Source organism: Caretta caretta, chromosome 1, assembly GCF_965140235.1.
Source record: "Caretta caretta isolate rCarCar2 chromosome 1, rCarCar1.hap1, whole genome shotgun sequence".
NCBI classification, from domain to species: domain Eukaryota; kingdom Metazoa; phylum Chordata; order Testudines; family Cheloniidae; genus Caretta; species Caretta caretta.
Window position 1 is genome coordinate 233,639,777 of NC_134206.1, and position 16,364 is coordinate 233,656,140.

The 16,364-nt window shown below is 40.3% G+C and overlaps 1 protein-coding gene across 1 annotated transcript in view; it reads right to left on the reverse strand.

Annotated features, from left to right (window-relative positions):
• The window catches only part of GYS2 (glycogen synthase 2), a 71,781-nt gene that overhangs the window by 36,458 nt on the left and 18,959 nt on the right, over positions 1-16,364 (reverse strand). Inside the window, exon 5 of the mRNA XM_048836285.2 lies at positions 5,933-6,077. Coding sequence (XP_048692242.1) covers positions 5,933-6,077 — 145 coding nt within the window. The remainder of the gene's footprint in view (positions 1-5,932; positions 6,078-16,364) is intronic.

Here is a 16,364-nt window from a genome sequence, read left to right on the forward strand (position 1 = left end):
CTGTGGGCTGCAGCCTGCAAGACTTTCGCTACTTTAGGCCTTATGATGGCATAAATCAATGACCAGAATATAACCCGAAAGATTATGGGAAAAAGAGGTACCAACTGGTAATATTGCAAAAGCCTAGCTGGGAAGATGAAATTTATATTATAAATTGCTGTAACAAATATGGTCTCCAACATGTGCCTTAATTGCAAGATAAAAGTGGTACGTCAATGTTAATGGGAACCTACGCAGCCTGTAGAATTTGGGGTCCCTTGTGTTTCTAGGCAACACAGACCAATAAGAAAGAGATGGTTGACACTTTCATGTACATGCGCAGAATGTAGGCATAGACAGAATCACAGTATAAAAAAGGGTGCCCAGAGCAGGAAAATTGAGCTTCCTATGGGAAACTCCAGCAGAAACCACTCCCGTATTGATGATCAATCCACAAGAGGGCCAACAGACTAACACCATCTAGGAGGATTGGAGTATTCTCTACAGGTATAACTGGTACATTGTACTTATCTTTAGAAATTATATATGCTGTGACATTTATAACTTCGTTGGTAATTTTAATAAAGCTACTAAAAATAGATGCTCTTGTGATTGTATGTATTATTTGCCTATGGTGTCATGTATTCCTATGAGATCTAGTTACAGAACAAACAGAGATAACTCTGTTGAACTTGAGACTCTATCGACCAGAGCCGAACCCACTGAAGTATAATTAACATTAAATAGAATAAAAGGCTACAATTTTTTTGCTAAACATTTAATAATGGCTGAACCAATTATTTTGAAAGTATGTTAAGAAACGTGCCCTTGGATTAGAAGGTAGATTCATTCAGCGAATTAGGGGTTTTTTGTTGTTGGGTTTTTTCAATGAATGAATGAACGAACATTTCCTTTCATTATTTAACCATTTTCAAAATTGGGTAAAAATAGGTCAGATTAAGAGTTATTAGGTTTCTACATGTACAGGAAGGAAACTGGCACAAATTTAGATAACAATCACAAAATATGATATTCCTTAGAGATGTCCACGAGTCACAAAGTTCAGCGTCTGAGCAATATTTTTCCAGTCTGGATCTGTGATTTTGATTCAATGATTCAGAGCTATTGTCAAGACATGAACTTTAGATCTAGACTGACATCTACATTTCCTTGCAGGATGGATCCAGATTTTTGATTCAGATCCTTCTCCAATATCCATGAAGAGACAGTTTAATAAAATTATAGACTATGATAAGAACAAAAAAGACTCAACAGTAATTTTCAGCTAATGAGAATGCAAATTTGTACATCAGAGTTGGAACAACATTTTCTCTGTGACTGAAATTTTTGAGGGAATGTTTACATGTGAGGTTCAAGTTTCTAGAAAATCTGGTTTATTGTAAATTGTTGATTTAATTTAGAGTTCTTGAAAGAGAAGCATTGATATCATTAGCTGGAACCCACATAATACAAGCAGGCATTGTGTAAACTCTTAAGAGGGCAGTCAATGAATCTCAATCTAGCACCCTCTGCTGCCAATTCTAGGCCATTCTTAGACAGTGCCAATGTTTTATATACATCTACTGAGCCACTTAGGTCACTTTCCTTCCCCGCCCCACAAAAAAGAATTAATGAAATTTATAAGGAAAATTATGATGCAACTTTAATGTTACTGGGGGTAGTAGAAATTGCCATGATTACCACACCTACCTAGCAAGAGACATAAAAGTAAATAAAAAGAGGTTCTTTAAATACATTAGAAGCAAGAGAAAGATGAAGGAAAGCATAGTTCCTCTACTTAGCAGGGAAAAAGAGCTAATAACTGATGACATCAAGAAGGCTGAGGTGTTTAATGCCTATTTTGCTTCAGTCTTCACTAAAAAAGTTAATGGTGACCAGATACCTAACACAATGAATATTAACAATGAGGGGGAAGGAACACAAGCAAAAAAGGGAACAGGGTAGAGAATATTTAGATAAATTCGATGAATTCACGTCAGCAGGGCCTGCTGAAATTCATGCTAGGATACTTAAGTAACTAGCTGAAGGAATCTTGGATCTATTAACACTTGTCTTTGAGAACTCATGTAAGATGAGTGAGGTCCCAGAGGATTGGAGAAAGGCACATACAATACCTATCCTTAAAAAAGAGAAACAAAATGGACCTGGACAATTATAGACCAATTAGCCCAAATTCGATACCTGGAAAGATACTGGGACAAATTATTAAACAATCAGTTTGTAAGCACCTACAGGATAATAGGGTTATAAGGAATAGCCAGCATGGATTTGACAAGAACAAATCATGCCAAACCAACCTAATTTCCTTCTTTTGACAGCACTACTGGCCTAGCGGATAGGGGAGAAGCAGTAGACAGGATATATCCTGATTTTGGTAGGGCTTTTAACACAGTCCCACATGACATTCTTATAAACAAACTAGGGAAGTGCAGTCTAGATTAAATTACCATAAAGTGGGTCCACAGCTAGTTGAAAGAGTAGTTATCAATGGTGCATCTTCTCAGTTTGACAGCGCATCTAGAGAGGGGTCACTCAGGGGCCTGCTACTATTAAATATTTTCATTAATGACTTGGACAATGGAGTAATTATGGATAATTATAAAATTAGCAGATGACATCAAGCTGGGAGGAATTGCAAGCATTATGGTGCACTGGATTAGAATTCAAAATGACCTTGATAAATTAAAGAATTGGTCTGAATTCAATAAGATGAAATTCAATAAAGACGAGAGCAAAGTACATCACTTAGGAAGGAAAAATCAAATGCTCAGCTACAAAATGGGGAATAACTGGCTAGGTAGTAGTACTACTGAAAAGGATCTGGGGGTTATAATGGATCACAAACTGAATATGATTCACCAATGTGATGCAGTTGTGATCAGGGCTAATATTCTGGGGTGTATTAACAAGAGAGTGTTGTCTGTAAGACATGGGAGGTAACTGTCCCACTCTACTTGACACTGGCGAGGCCTCAGCTGGAGTTCTGTGTCCAGTTCTGGGCACCACAAGTTAGGAAAGATGTTGAGGAGAGCTACAAAAATGATAAAAGATTTAGAAAAATTTAACCTATGAGGACAGGTTAAAATAGCTAGGCATGTTTAGTACTGAGAAAAGATGAGTGAGAGGGGACCTGTTAACAGTATTAAAATATGTTAAGGGAAGTTATAAAAAGGACAGTGATCAATTGTTCTACATGTACACTGAGAACAGGGTAAGAAGTAATGGACTTAATCTGCTGCAAGGGAGATTTAGGTTAGATATTAGGAAAAACTTTCTAACTATAGGTGTAGTTAAGCTCTGGAACAGGCCTCCAAGGGAGGTTGTGGAATCCCTGTCATTGGAGGTATTTAAGAACAGGTTGAACAAACACCTGTCAGATATGATCTAGGTTTACTTGGTCCTGCTTCAGTGCAGGGGGCTGGACTTGATGCCTTCTCAAGGTCCCTTCCAATCTTACATTTCTATGATTCTGTAATTGCTTATAGCTAAAGAGTTTGTTATGGAGTTGCCGTCTTGATAAACTAAGCGGCAAACACAGATTGCTATATTCTTGGTGCTCAGTTTTTGGATTCTAATTATTCCCACTTTTTTTATTTGATTTTCTGGAGTGGATAAAAAAGCTGACTCACTTCACAGATTGTTTTAGCAATAATATCCCTGGGTAGGTTTCAAGCTTAATGATCTACTGAAGGATTATTGACCTTTTTGAGCAACCATTGTCTATGTGGATTTCACAACTTTACTGATCACAAGCCCGCAATTTGTAACATTAATAGGAGGCTGAAATAGATTCAAAATGTACTTGCTTACATCCTAAGATTCAAAAACTACTAAAGTACATATGCCAGTTCACATCAAATCCCATTTATAGCCGTACCCACTCGTGTCCGTTTATAATTAAGGGCCTCTGTTAACCCTTAATTACAACCCCCTAGTTACAAGCCTTGTTACAAGGGCCTATTTAATTTCATCTGATTTCACTTCAGCATGAAACTCGACAAATCTCAACAGCTTAAAAACAAAACAAAACAAAAAAAACCAACCCACCAACAACAAAACTTAAAAAAACATAGAAGAAACCAAATCAAAATGTAAGGAGTAAAAATAAGAGTCCCACTCCTGCAAGGCCACTCTGCATGAAACACTCCCTGGCTTCAGTGCAAACTCTATTTGCACAGGGTTTGCAGGCTTGAGCCACAAAATTGTATTCGAATCAGACCAGCACAGGTTTTTTGAGCTCCTGTAACTCAAAAAGCGTAGGGCTGGATTTTCAAGAGCGACTATTAGTTTTGGATGCCTCATTTTTTGGGTGCTCAACAGGAGACGTCTTAAAGGAATCTGATTTTCAGAGGGCAGGTGCTCTGCTCTTTCTGGAAACTAGGGTCCTTAAGGGGCCCCAGAAATTAGACAACCACAAAATGCTCCTCGGTTTGAAAATCCAGATCTTGCATTTAAAATTGACAGTGCCCCTGTTGCCAGTCTCAGTAGTGAAGCAAAGACCTGAACAGGCAATGGACTGTGCACTTCTCTCCTACCCATAGGCATAATCTGTACAGGTTGGGGTTGAGAGATTAAGACAAAATGGTATTGTGGTGGTAATCAGAGGCCGCTCCCTAAGCCAGACCTATTTTATGGCCTGACCGGATTTCAGGTTTCAGGGCTATCAATCCAAAACCTTCCATGAGCATTCAGTTAAAGTAAAATTGTAAAAAGTAAATAAAGAGAGTGACATTTTTGAGATAGCTATTCTGTAATGTAGTCCAAAGCAATTTTAGTATGTTGATTTTCCAATATTAATTCCTTGGCCATTTCAAACATAATTTGCTACATAGTCTCCAAAACATTTTTGCAGTGTTTTTCTAAAGACGCATGCCCATATTTGGAGCAGCATGACTTGTCCTCACAAAGTATTTTGTTGGTACTTGCAGGACACATCTAGACAGAAGTATCGGATTGCTCACCCTCTAAGCACCAGGACATGCAATGAAATGAACTGCCTAGAATCACACTTTGGTTTTTCCTATTCACTCCTTCCTTATTTTAATAAAAGAAAGTGTATTGCCATGGGAAAGAAAATTACATTTAACACCCCCTTCTTACACCAAAGCATCTGTCCACCTATATTGCTAAAGGGTCTATCACTAGTATCTAAGTGCTGATGTAACATTATGTGGCTGGGCTTCAACCCATCAAAGCAAAGAAGCTCAGAGGTTGTGCGTGTGAAGAGTGAACACAAGAACATAAAACGGCCACACTGAGTCAGACCAAAGGTCCATCTAGCCCAGTATCCTGTCTTCTGACAGTGGCCAATGCCAGGTGCCCCAGCGGGAATGAACAGAACAGGTAATCATCAAGTGATCCATCCCCTGTTGCCCATTCCCAGCTTCTGGCAAACAGAGGCTAGGGAAACCATCCCTGCCCATCCTGGCTAATAGCCATTGATGGACCTATCCTCCATGAACTTATCTAGTTCTTTGTTGAACCCTGTTATAGTCTTGGCCCTCACACTATCCTCTGGCAAAGAGTTCCACAGGTTGACTGTGCACTGTGTGACAGTGGGGAAATGTATTACAAAATTCCCACTGATGCTTTCACTAGCTCAGCTGAACATGTGTGGGAGCACTAATATAGACAAAGCTCCTGGGGCTTAGATAAACCTGATGAAATAAAATTAACAATCCTGGTGATAAACTAGGACTCCCACAAATGCTAACCACAGTTACTCAAATGGTGCTGAACTTAATTTGTCTTTGGTTACATTTGCAGTTAAAATGTGCTCAGTACTAGTTCAGCTGACACCCATTGTCAGCTATGGCTGTTTTCCTAGGTGTAGCAAGGCCATGGCGTATGCCTCTCTCTGTCTGCCTCATCATATCAAGAGCAATTTAATCACAGTGAGAAGTTAGTATAAGGCAGCAGGTTCAAGTCTTACCGGGTTTTCTCTTAAGCATGTGTTCTGCTTCTATGGCTGTTATCTGAGAAACCGTGGTGAAAACATGGGCACAATGTACAGACGCCCGTTCCATACAGTACCGATGGTAAATCTCTCTCTCTCCTGCTTCTTTGTCTATGTCAAACTGTTGAACAACAAAAACAATACACCTGTATTATATGCTACTTCAAACAATTCACCATACATTAGATGAAAAAGTAAAGTTCCTCTTCTCTCATTTTGTTCTTTGAGACACCTGAAATTGAGTACCTCATTTCTGGTACTTTAAAATGCTGTCACACCAATTTCACCATTATTATTTACTGTCACTTGAAAGATATATTCTTCTCATTCAATTCAACTACAACTCAGGTAATTTCTAGAGATGGGCTCAAATCAAAATCCCAGATGCAAACACCCCAAGCTCTGAAATATGTCCAATTCAGATTCAAACTTTGTAGCTGGCCCTAGCTCTATACTGGACTAAACTAAAATTCCAGGTCTGAACATCCTTCAACTTTGGGGGAAGTATACAGGTATTGAAGGGTATGTGCTGTTTAGTAGAGACAGGAATAAAGGTAAAGGTGGTGGGGGTTGCAGTGTACATCAACAAAGCAGTAAACTGTAAAGAAATAGGAAGTGAGAGTATGGACAAAACAGAATCTCTGTTTGAATCAAAAACGCTTTGGGAAAGGATTGTAAAAGAGGCTCTGTTGGGATAGTGTTAGGTCTCTGCTGCTATAGACCCCAGATCTGACTGAGATATGAATAGTGATTTCTTTAAAATTAATAGAGATGAATACTTTTGGGAACTGTGTCATAATGGGAGACTAACTTCCCAGATACAGATTGGAGAAGAAATGCTACTACTAGTGGCAAGGCCCAGTTATTCCTGGCTGTGATAGAGGATAGTTTTCTTCATCAGATCATCACTGAACCAACAAGAGGCAATACAATTTTAGACTTGGCGTTAATAAGTAGTGAGGACATCATAGAAGAGCAGGTTGTAAGAAATAACCTTGGATCAAACGATCATGAATTGAGTCAGTTTAAATTAAATGGAAGGATAATCAAAACGAGGTCATCAGCTATATTTTTTAAATTTCAAAAGGGCAGGGAAATTAAGGGAATTAGTTAAAGAAATCAGCTGGACTGAAGAGTTTAAGGATTTAAATGTGGAGGAGGCTTGGAATTTCTTCAAATTAGCTACACAAAAATTATCTGAAATTTGCATCCCAAGAAAGGGGAAAAAACTTGTAGGGAAAGGCTCCAGACCTAGCTGGATGAATATCTACCTCAGAAACATTATTAGGAGTAAGCAGAGAGCCTATACAGAACGGAAAAGGTCTTAAAAAGCAAAGCAAGCTACATCATGGAGATTAGAAAATGTAGGAATAAAGTCAGAATTGCTAAAAGTCAAGCTGAATTAGATCTTGCAAAGAAATCAAAATAAATAATAAATGTTTTTCAAGTTATATAAATAAAAAGAATAAAGGAGGATGAGGTTGGGCCACCAGGCGGCATAGCTGGGAAGGAGATTACAGAAAATCTAGGTATGGCCCCAGAGCTAAATGAATACTTTGCCTCCATTTTCAATAATGATTACAATATGGAACATGGGCTTGACGGCTGTATAGCTGATGGAAATGGGTGTCTAGAAATGGAAATTATCACATCTGAGTTGGAAGAAAAATTTAAAGAGCTTAATGGGCTCAAATTGGAGGGGGACCAGATAACTTCCATTCCAGAATACTGAAAGAACTGGCACATGAGATTGCTAGTCCAGTAGCAAGGATTTTTAATAAATCTACCTATTTGGAGGTTGTACCACATGACTGGAGAATATCTAAGGTTGTGCCTATATTTAAAAAAACAAACAAAAAAAACCCCCACCATGATCCAGGAAGTTACAGACCCATTAGCCTGACCTCGGTAGCATGCAAGATTTTAGAGCAAATTGTGAAGGAAAGAATAATTAAATTCCTAGAGGTACATGGTAAAGGGCATGTAATGCAACATGGGTTTACCAAAGGTAGCTCATGCCAGACTAACTAATTTCCTTCTTTGTGAAAATAACTGATTTTTTTTAAAATAAGGGAAGTATAGTAGATCTGATACGGTGCCACATGATAAATTATTAGTTAAATTAGGGAAGGTGAGGAGCAGTATAAGCATTGTAAAGTGAATAAGGCATTGGCTAAAGGGGAGAAAGCAATGGGTTATGCTAAAGGGTGAATTATCGGACTGGAGACAGGTTACTAGTCGGGTTCATCAAGGATCGATCTTGGGAGCAACCTTATTTGGATTAATACTTTTATTAATGACCTTGGCACACAAAGTAGGAGCACGCTAATGAAATCTGCTCATGATACTAAGTTGGGAGGCATCGCTAATACAGAGGAGGATTGGAATATTACATAGGCAGAGCTGGATGACCTTGAAGACTGGAACGACAGAAATGGGATGAAATTCAATAGTCCAAAGTGCAAGGTCATGCACTTGGGGTCTAATAACAAGAATTTCTGCTACAAGATGAGGGCTCAGCAGTTGGAAGTGACAGAGGAAAAGAGAAACCTGGGCGTGTGGCTCTATCACAGAAGGACTATGAGCCACCACGTGATGTGGCTGGGAAAAGGGCAAATAAAATTCTAGGATGTATTAGATGAGGCATTTCCAGTAGAGATAGAGAAATATTAGTGCCATTGTGCAAGGCACTGGTAAGACCTCTTTTGGAATGCTGTGTACAATTCTGGTCACCCATGTTCAAGAAAGATTAATTTAAACTGGAATGAGTGCAAAGAAGAGCTACTAGGATGATAAAGGGAATGGAAGGCCTATCATGAGGAGACTGGAAGAACATAGCTTGAAAGAAGGCTGAGAGGGGGTATGAATGCTCTCTATAAATACAGGGGGGAAAATACCATGCAGGGCGAAGAGCTAGTTAAGCTATAGGACAATGCTGGCACAAGTACAAATGGATATAAACTGGCCATGAACAAATTCAGGCGGGAAATTAGAAGAAGATAACTAACCATCAGAGGGATGAGGTTCTGAAACAGCCTCTCACTAGGAGATGTGGGGACAAACAACTTAATTGATTTTAAGAAAGAGCTGGACATATTTATGAGTGCAATTGTATGATGGGGTTGCTTGTGATGGTGGGGTGCAGGCAGGGCTCAACAATACTGGGGCTCACTTCCAATTTATAGTGTATGTTCCTAAAACTCATGCTTCAGGGTTTCAGTCAGGCACTAACAGGGGTCAGGAAGGGATTTTTTTCCCCAACGTATTCTGGGAAGTTTTTTCATCTCCTTCCTCTGAAGCCTCAGAAATGGCCACAGCTGGAGTTAGGGATATTGGGCAGGGCTGTAATGTAGCCCTGAGCATTTTCTCTCTCTCAGGTTCTTGGCTGGTTAGTTCTTACACACATGCTCTGGGTCTAACTGATCACCATATGTGGGGTTGGGAAGGAATTTCCCCATGTCATTTTGGCAGTGAACTTGGGGTCGTTCACCTTCCTCTGTAGCGTGTGATGCGGGTCACTTGCCAGGATTATCTGGGTATATCTCACTGAATCATTTCCCTGCCATTGAGGGAACCTTGAGCACTGGTGCACCTACGTCCCTCCTATGCTCTGCCTAAGGCACACAGTAGTCTAGTCTAGTGGGTGTCATTTACTTAGTCCTCATTTCTGTTGTTGGATTGAGTGCGCCAGTGCTGGGTGGTTTTGGTGGGCTGTGATATACAGGAGGTCAGACTAAATTATCTTTTTGTCCCTTCTGGCCTTAAACTCGAAATCCAGATACAAACTATTCAGCTTCTCACTATCTCTAATAATTATGTTCTTTGCACCTAAATTCCCAACTGCAGTTGCAATCAGGTATGGTATTCTTTACTTTCCACCCTGAACAATTTCATCATTTTGCTGTGTACTGTTAAACACCTGAGGATTTCCAGCCAGAGGTGGCTGAATTTCAGTGGTAGATGTTGCAATTATATCTTATATGTCAGTCTGTTACATCTGCAAAGCTCTTTTAGGTTCCACCGGGATGAGACACACTATACAATAAACATAGCAATTTTAGGGACAAGAGAAATAACCTATTGCAGTTATAAGGGCTGCTGTGAGAACTGGAAAATAGAAGTGGGTGACGTTGGCTCAGTTAGCAGTACGATCTCCACAGGAGGAAATTCAGATCACTATAGAGCCAATGCTTAAGAGTTCAAATAGTCACCACTGATTTCCACTACAAAAGCCAAATCTGTCCAATGTAGTCTAAAAAAGCTTAACTCTAATTAGGTGTCAATGATTATATGGTTTACAGTTAAATTAAAATCCTATTAGTCCTAAATTATCTTTCACTGCTGGGAATACCAAGGTAACTCTCTCAAGGTTATTGGCAAGGACACTGTGTACGCTACATTTACATGTAGTTTATTAAGTGCTGAAGGCTGTTACAATGACATTAAGAATCTCACTCATGCTTCTGTTATTGCTAGGGCTGACACTTAGCACATTTTACCTTGTGAGTGTCTTAACAAGACATCCAATGCACATGGGGGATCAAACTAGTCAAGGAGTTGGAAGGAGGTTGAGGGATGGGGGAGGACTGGACTGGGACAAAAGGCTCTTGGAATGGAATCCAAAATTCCTGAGTTTCAACATCCCTCTGCTCTAAGCAAATATCAGTGAAACCCATTATCACTGGCCAAACTGGACAGTCTCTACGTAAAAGAATAAATGGACACAAATCAGCTGTCAAGAATTATAACATTCAAAAACCAGTCAGAGAACACTTCAATCTCTTTAGTCCCTCGATTACAGACCTAAAAGTGGCAAATTCTTCAACAACAACAAAAAACAACTTCAAAAACAGACTCCAACGAGAGACTGCTGAATTGGAATTAATTTGCAAACTGGATTCAATTAACTTAGGCTTGAATAAAGACTGGCAGTGGATGGGTCATTACACAAAGTAAAACTATTTCCCCCTTCCTCCTCCCCCCCCCAGGCTGTTCCTCACACGTTCTTGTCAACTGCTGGAAATGACCCACCTTGATTATCACTACAAAAGGTTCCCTCCCACCCGCTCTCCTGCTGGTATTAGCTCATCTTAGAAGTGAGCTGTAGCTCACGAAAGCTTATGCTCAAATAAATTGGTTAGTCTCTAAGGTGCCACTAGTACTCCTTTTCTTTTTGCGGATACAGACTAACACGGCTGCTACTCTGAAATTTATCAAAGTGTGTGTCCCATCCCCCTCTAGTGGCTGCTCCACATAGCAATAGTAGGTGGTCATCCTCTATCCATTATTCTGTTAGCTCAAGTAGCAGAAATCTTTGTCATGGATCTAAAAGTTCCAAACCTGCTGATGACATATATAGGTGTCAATGATTTGACAGAATGGATTAGTAACTAAAGCCAGATCTCCTGAGTCCCAGTCCAGTAACTTAACCACCCAACCAATCTTCATCTTTCACAATGCCATGATATGGGCCTTTGTCTTTATCACAGTGGTCTCAGTTCCAGCCATATATATATATATATATATATATATATATATAGGTGTCAATTATCACACAGTGTTTCTTGCAGATTCATTGCAGATTCTTCATTAATGACCTGATTCAAAAAGGCGCTGAGCACCAGTAGCTCCCAGTGACTTCAGAAGGAACTCTGGGTCAACGGCACTTCCGGAAAAAAAAAAAAAAGTGGTCTTAAGGGTGGGATTTTCTACTCTGCCTCCACTGATGATAATAGTTAATTTAGAGTAGGTGGGGAAAAACCATGAGAAAAATGTGCAGGACTTTTTCAAGTAAAAAACAAACAATCATTGACATTTTTTGATTGTCAAAAAATTTCAGCCAACTATAGAGCTGGTGAAAAGCCCCAAATATTTTATCAAAAGTGTTTTGGTTCTGTTCATCAAAAATTGAATTGCTAAAATGCTAATTAAACACCAAATTTGGGAAATTTTGACCAGCTCTAGTTAAAAAAGCTACCTTCTGACTCCAGTGACAGAGCCCGAATACTCAAATTCCATAAAAACCCTATCCAGAATATTATGTGTCATTCTTCTTCACTTTCGTTTCTTTATGCAACGCTTGAATATTGATTCCCCCCTCCTCGCTGCTATCAAATTCTTCAGCTTCTGGAAGTGGGAAAGGTTGTGTTTCTGGATGCTCTTGCATGACTTCTAGACCAAGTTCTTGAGGGGCATCAATATGGTTCTATTAGTGGGGAGGAAACGGATCTCATCATTTTTAATCACATTGTTCCTCCTCCCACAGTTCATCCTCTTTCTGTGGTTCTTCCTGCTGCAGCTTATGCTACTTACAGAGATGTTGGTTCCTGGCTTTTGACCTTACAAGGTGGAGAGAGAAATCTCATTGTCTACCTCTTAGCAGGCTTGACTGATGACTTCAGAAAATAATAGTCTTAGGTGAGTTGAAGGCTGGGTTAACTGGTACTTAAGTGATGAGACTCCTACTTCATGGCTATTGAAAGTCCCAAAGTCAAACTCCAGATGTGACCATCCCTGAAGTCTGGAGAAGTCTTGAGTTAAATCTACACATTATGACCAACCTGTCTCTATAGTTTGCCAAACAAAAATCCCCTGATCCAAACACTCCCAAACTGTAGGGAAGTTTGGACTGAGATCCAGAATCGAACTTCACAGCTGGACCCTAATGCTACAATGGGCTGAGACAAAACTCTGAATCCAGATACATGAACCTAACTTCTATTTTAGTAACATCGTTCTTTTTGCAATGATGGGGGGGGGTTTCAGTGAAAATGGCATTCCCAACTGAGAGCGTTTGTCATGTGTTCGCTGTACAAGAGCATAGCAAAAAGAGGTCATGCTCCCTAGGTCACCTTGAATTCTGAGGGAAATTGTGGGCTATGCAAAAACATCATGCACTCTGTATGGTGCCAAGCTGACAAGTGTATGATTTGAAAAAGTGAACTTGGGTATTTTGAGTCTTTTTACACGTGAATGTGAGGTGTGTGAAGAAGAGATAAGTGTGAAACAAAACCCTTAATCTGGACATCCACAGTCTGAGGATGAGGGTTTGAAATGTGTATCAGAATTTTTCAGCACTGGTCAATTGCAGTGTGAATGGCTGTGCCCCCACATCACTATTATGGCTTCCAATCTATCATCTGATACGCTGGTATAAACGCACATTCCACTGAAGCCAAAAAAGAAAAGTTACTCATGTTGCTAAGGCATGGAGCTGGAACTCAGAACATTGGTGTTCGATACCAAGCCCTGCCAAAGAGATCCTGCGTGACTTGTAGTAAGTCAGTCTTTTAGTGCCTCTGTTTTCCACCTGTAAAATGGGGATAGTAGTACTTTCCTACTTCATGTGGGTATTGTGAGGCTAAATGGATTATCAATCATTATTAAACACTAGTCGCTGTTTGTGAGCTGCTCAGATAACATCATGACGGGGACCATGTAAGTAGATAGATAGATGAATCATTTCAGTTGTTGGGTTTGGTGGGTGGGTGCTATGTTGTGTTTGTGGACTGTGATATACAGGAGATCAGACTAAATGGTCTACTGGTCCCTTCTGGCCATACACTCTATGACTCTGAATCTGCAATGTCTGCCACCAGACTGCCTCCAGTGCCAGGCTGTGGGGCTGTTACAATACTTTGTGGGAGTTTTGCTTGTAACTAAGACCGTTAACATGACTCCTGGATGTGAGAAGAAGGGAATATCAAGAAGGAGCAGGGAGGTGGTATCACCTCTGTTTGCAGCATTAGAGAGACCATTACTGGAATACAAAGATATGTTGTTGCTCAAATAGAAGTTATGGGCTGGATGCAGGAATTACTGGGAGAGGTTCTCTGGACCCTGTTATGCAGAAGATCAGGCTAAATGATCATAAGGGTCCCTTCTGGCCTTAAAAATCTGTGAAAGTGACTAGCTAAGGTCCCAGAGTAGGTCCGTGGAACAGCTGGGAATAGTCAGTGACAGAATTGGGAATGAAACCCAGGAGTCCTGATCCCCAATCCATTGCTCTAATTACTAGACCCTCATCCCTATGGAGCAGAACCTTCTTCATTTCCAACTCAGGGGAAAAGAACACAGCAGCTCTGGCATGCTGTTGAATAAAGATTAAGAGGAACTAGTCGTATATTTAAAACCCAAAATTTAACTCCTCATTTATTGGTCTCTTATGTAAATGGCAAATAGTAGAATTTTCCTTCTTCTGTAGCTTAGCCGCACTAAATAAGAATAAAAACTACACATCCTGGCTTAAGTCAGATTTGCATTAGCTGTTCTTCTAATAAAGCGGATCAACTTTGCATAACGGTGAGCTCAATGATCGTGGGATCGGCACTGCCGTAAAAAGAAATGAGAACTGGGCCTGCTATGGTGCCAACAAAAATGCCACAAGCAGGTCATTTCAACTGAGACTTTACAGTGTATTAATTATTTTGTCATTATGCCCAGCTCTGCACTACTTTGCATCTTGTAGAATTGTTTATAACTGTGCAAGCTAGGTGTAAAAAAAAAGCTACCAAATCAGAATAGTCATGTTTTACACCACTAGGCACCCATGTAAATAACTACACAAGGTCAGTCAGACAATAGTTTTTCCATATGCAGTATTTTTAAACTATAAAATCTTAAGGTGAATTTTCAGTACTTGTGAGAGGCTTAGTTGCTAGCACCGGAGACTTCTGCCAACAGACTTGATCTGTGTGTCTAGCCAGTGCTCCACAAACCCACTTTGAAAAGACCACTGCTAGTATGAGAAAGAAGTTTGGCCCTTCTGTCCATTAGCTTCTTTGCTGAAACGGTTAGTTCTGATGCAGAGCTCTGTCCCCCAGGAATTACACTGAAGCTGTCAATATATTTCAGTGAAATTACGAAAGGTGCCAGCCTATGTGAATTCCTGGAAGGGTGGGCAAACAAAACAAAAAACAAAAACAGCCCTGCCCCGCAAATAGGAGAGGGACCACAGGCAGGTGATGTGCACCTTCCTGCAGCAGCCACTCATGTTACAAAAAGAGAGGCAGAGGGCAGGACAGATTTGAACTAGTGACCTAGAAGTGAAAGGCTTATTAGCCAATTACCAATCCCCTGAGACATGTAACCCAACTGCAAGCTGGGGGAGCTGGGGGGGAGGGGCGGGGAGAAATGTGGCCAGTTACACCAGAGATGAGTTTGCCCCATTCATGGCTTTGCATTCTGAAATAAATTACAAGTTCAGCCATAGCGTGGCTGTGATGAGCAACCCTTGTTCTTTATCTCATTGGGGATATGGTGCATGCTATACAAGGCACCTGTCTGCAGAAAACAGAGAATGAAATAGCTGTTTACACATCTAGAAAATTCTCCTGAATAATACAGAATCTAAAACAAATAAAATGATTAAGTTAGATTTTTCCATTTCGATTGCCCGCATAAGCAAATGAGAACTGAAACTATACAATCATCTAATTTCATAAAGATATATGAGTCTAATCTACACTGATACAGGCAGATTCTCTCAGTCACACCATTGTAATCCAGAGTGGAATTAAATCCAACTTCAGTGGAATTACTTCACATTTACACTAGTGGACCTGAAAGCAGAATCTGGAACTGATGATGTGGCCCTAAAGGACTGGGCAATGGTCCTCTGGGGTCATTCTAGCAACCAGGGATCGCTGGAGAGCAAAGGAATGCCCGTTAAGCTCGATTTTCCTTGATCGTACCCCATACGCTGATTGGGGCCAGCTAAGGGTGGTGTAGTTGTGGCTAGGCCGGCCCTACACTGGAGAATTGCTCATGGGACTATTACAGTCTCTTTAGTCGCTGCTTTGTTTCAAGCAGCACAAACTCACAATCAGATTTCTGAATCAAAAGCCTTTGGCTCGACAGGGGAGAATCATGCACGAGGTGGGAGGCCCTCACAGTTCTAGCTCCCCTCTGCTTACAACGATGGGGAAAATGTCAGTACCTTTACACTTGGGATCACATGTTGCTTTATAAAATTCCTGATGTTAAGGTTTATTCCCAAATGTAGGGAACTTGGGCCAAATTCATCTCTGGTATACATCTATTGATATCAATGGGCTTACATCAGCCTATGCATTTGGTGTCCTTTATGTTTGTATTCATTTGTTGTACCTTGTTAAGAATACAGATATGAGGCATTTTCTCCTGCAAAAAGTACATGAGAAAGAAAGAAAAAGGCATTTTCTCCTGCAATCTGTTCCTTTGTATATTCAAATGGGAATCAGAGTGTAGCCTTGCCCTATCCCCCATGTCTTCTGAAACATGATCCTGCCTCTCTCATCATTTAACCCTTCTTCCTCACAGTACCTCTTGATTAGGGCTAAGCCAGGTTCTCTTTGGAGCTCATTAAAACCAATCCTTGTTTTTTTACATTGAGTGCTAGTACAGGTCACATGAGGCTCCCCCTCCTTCT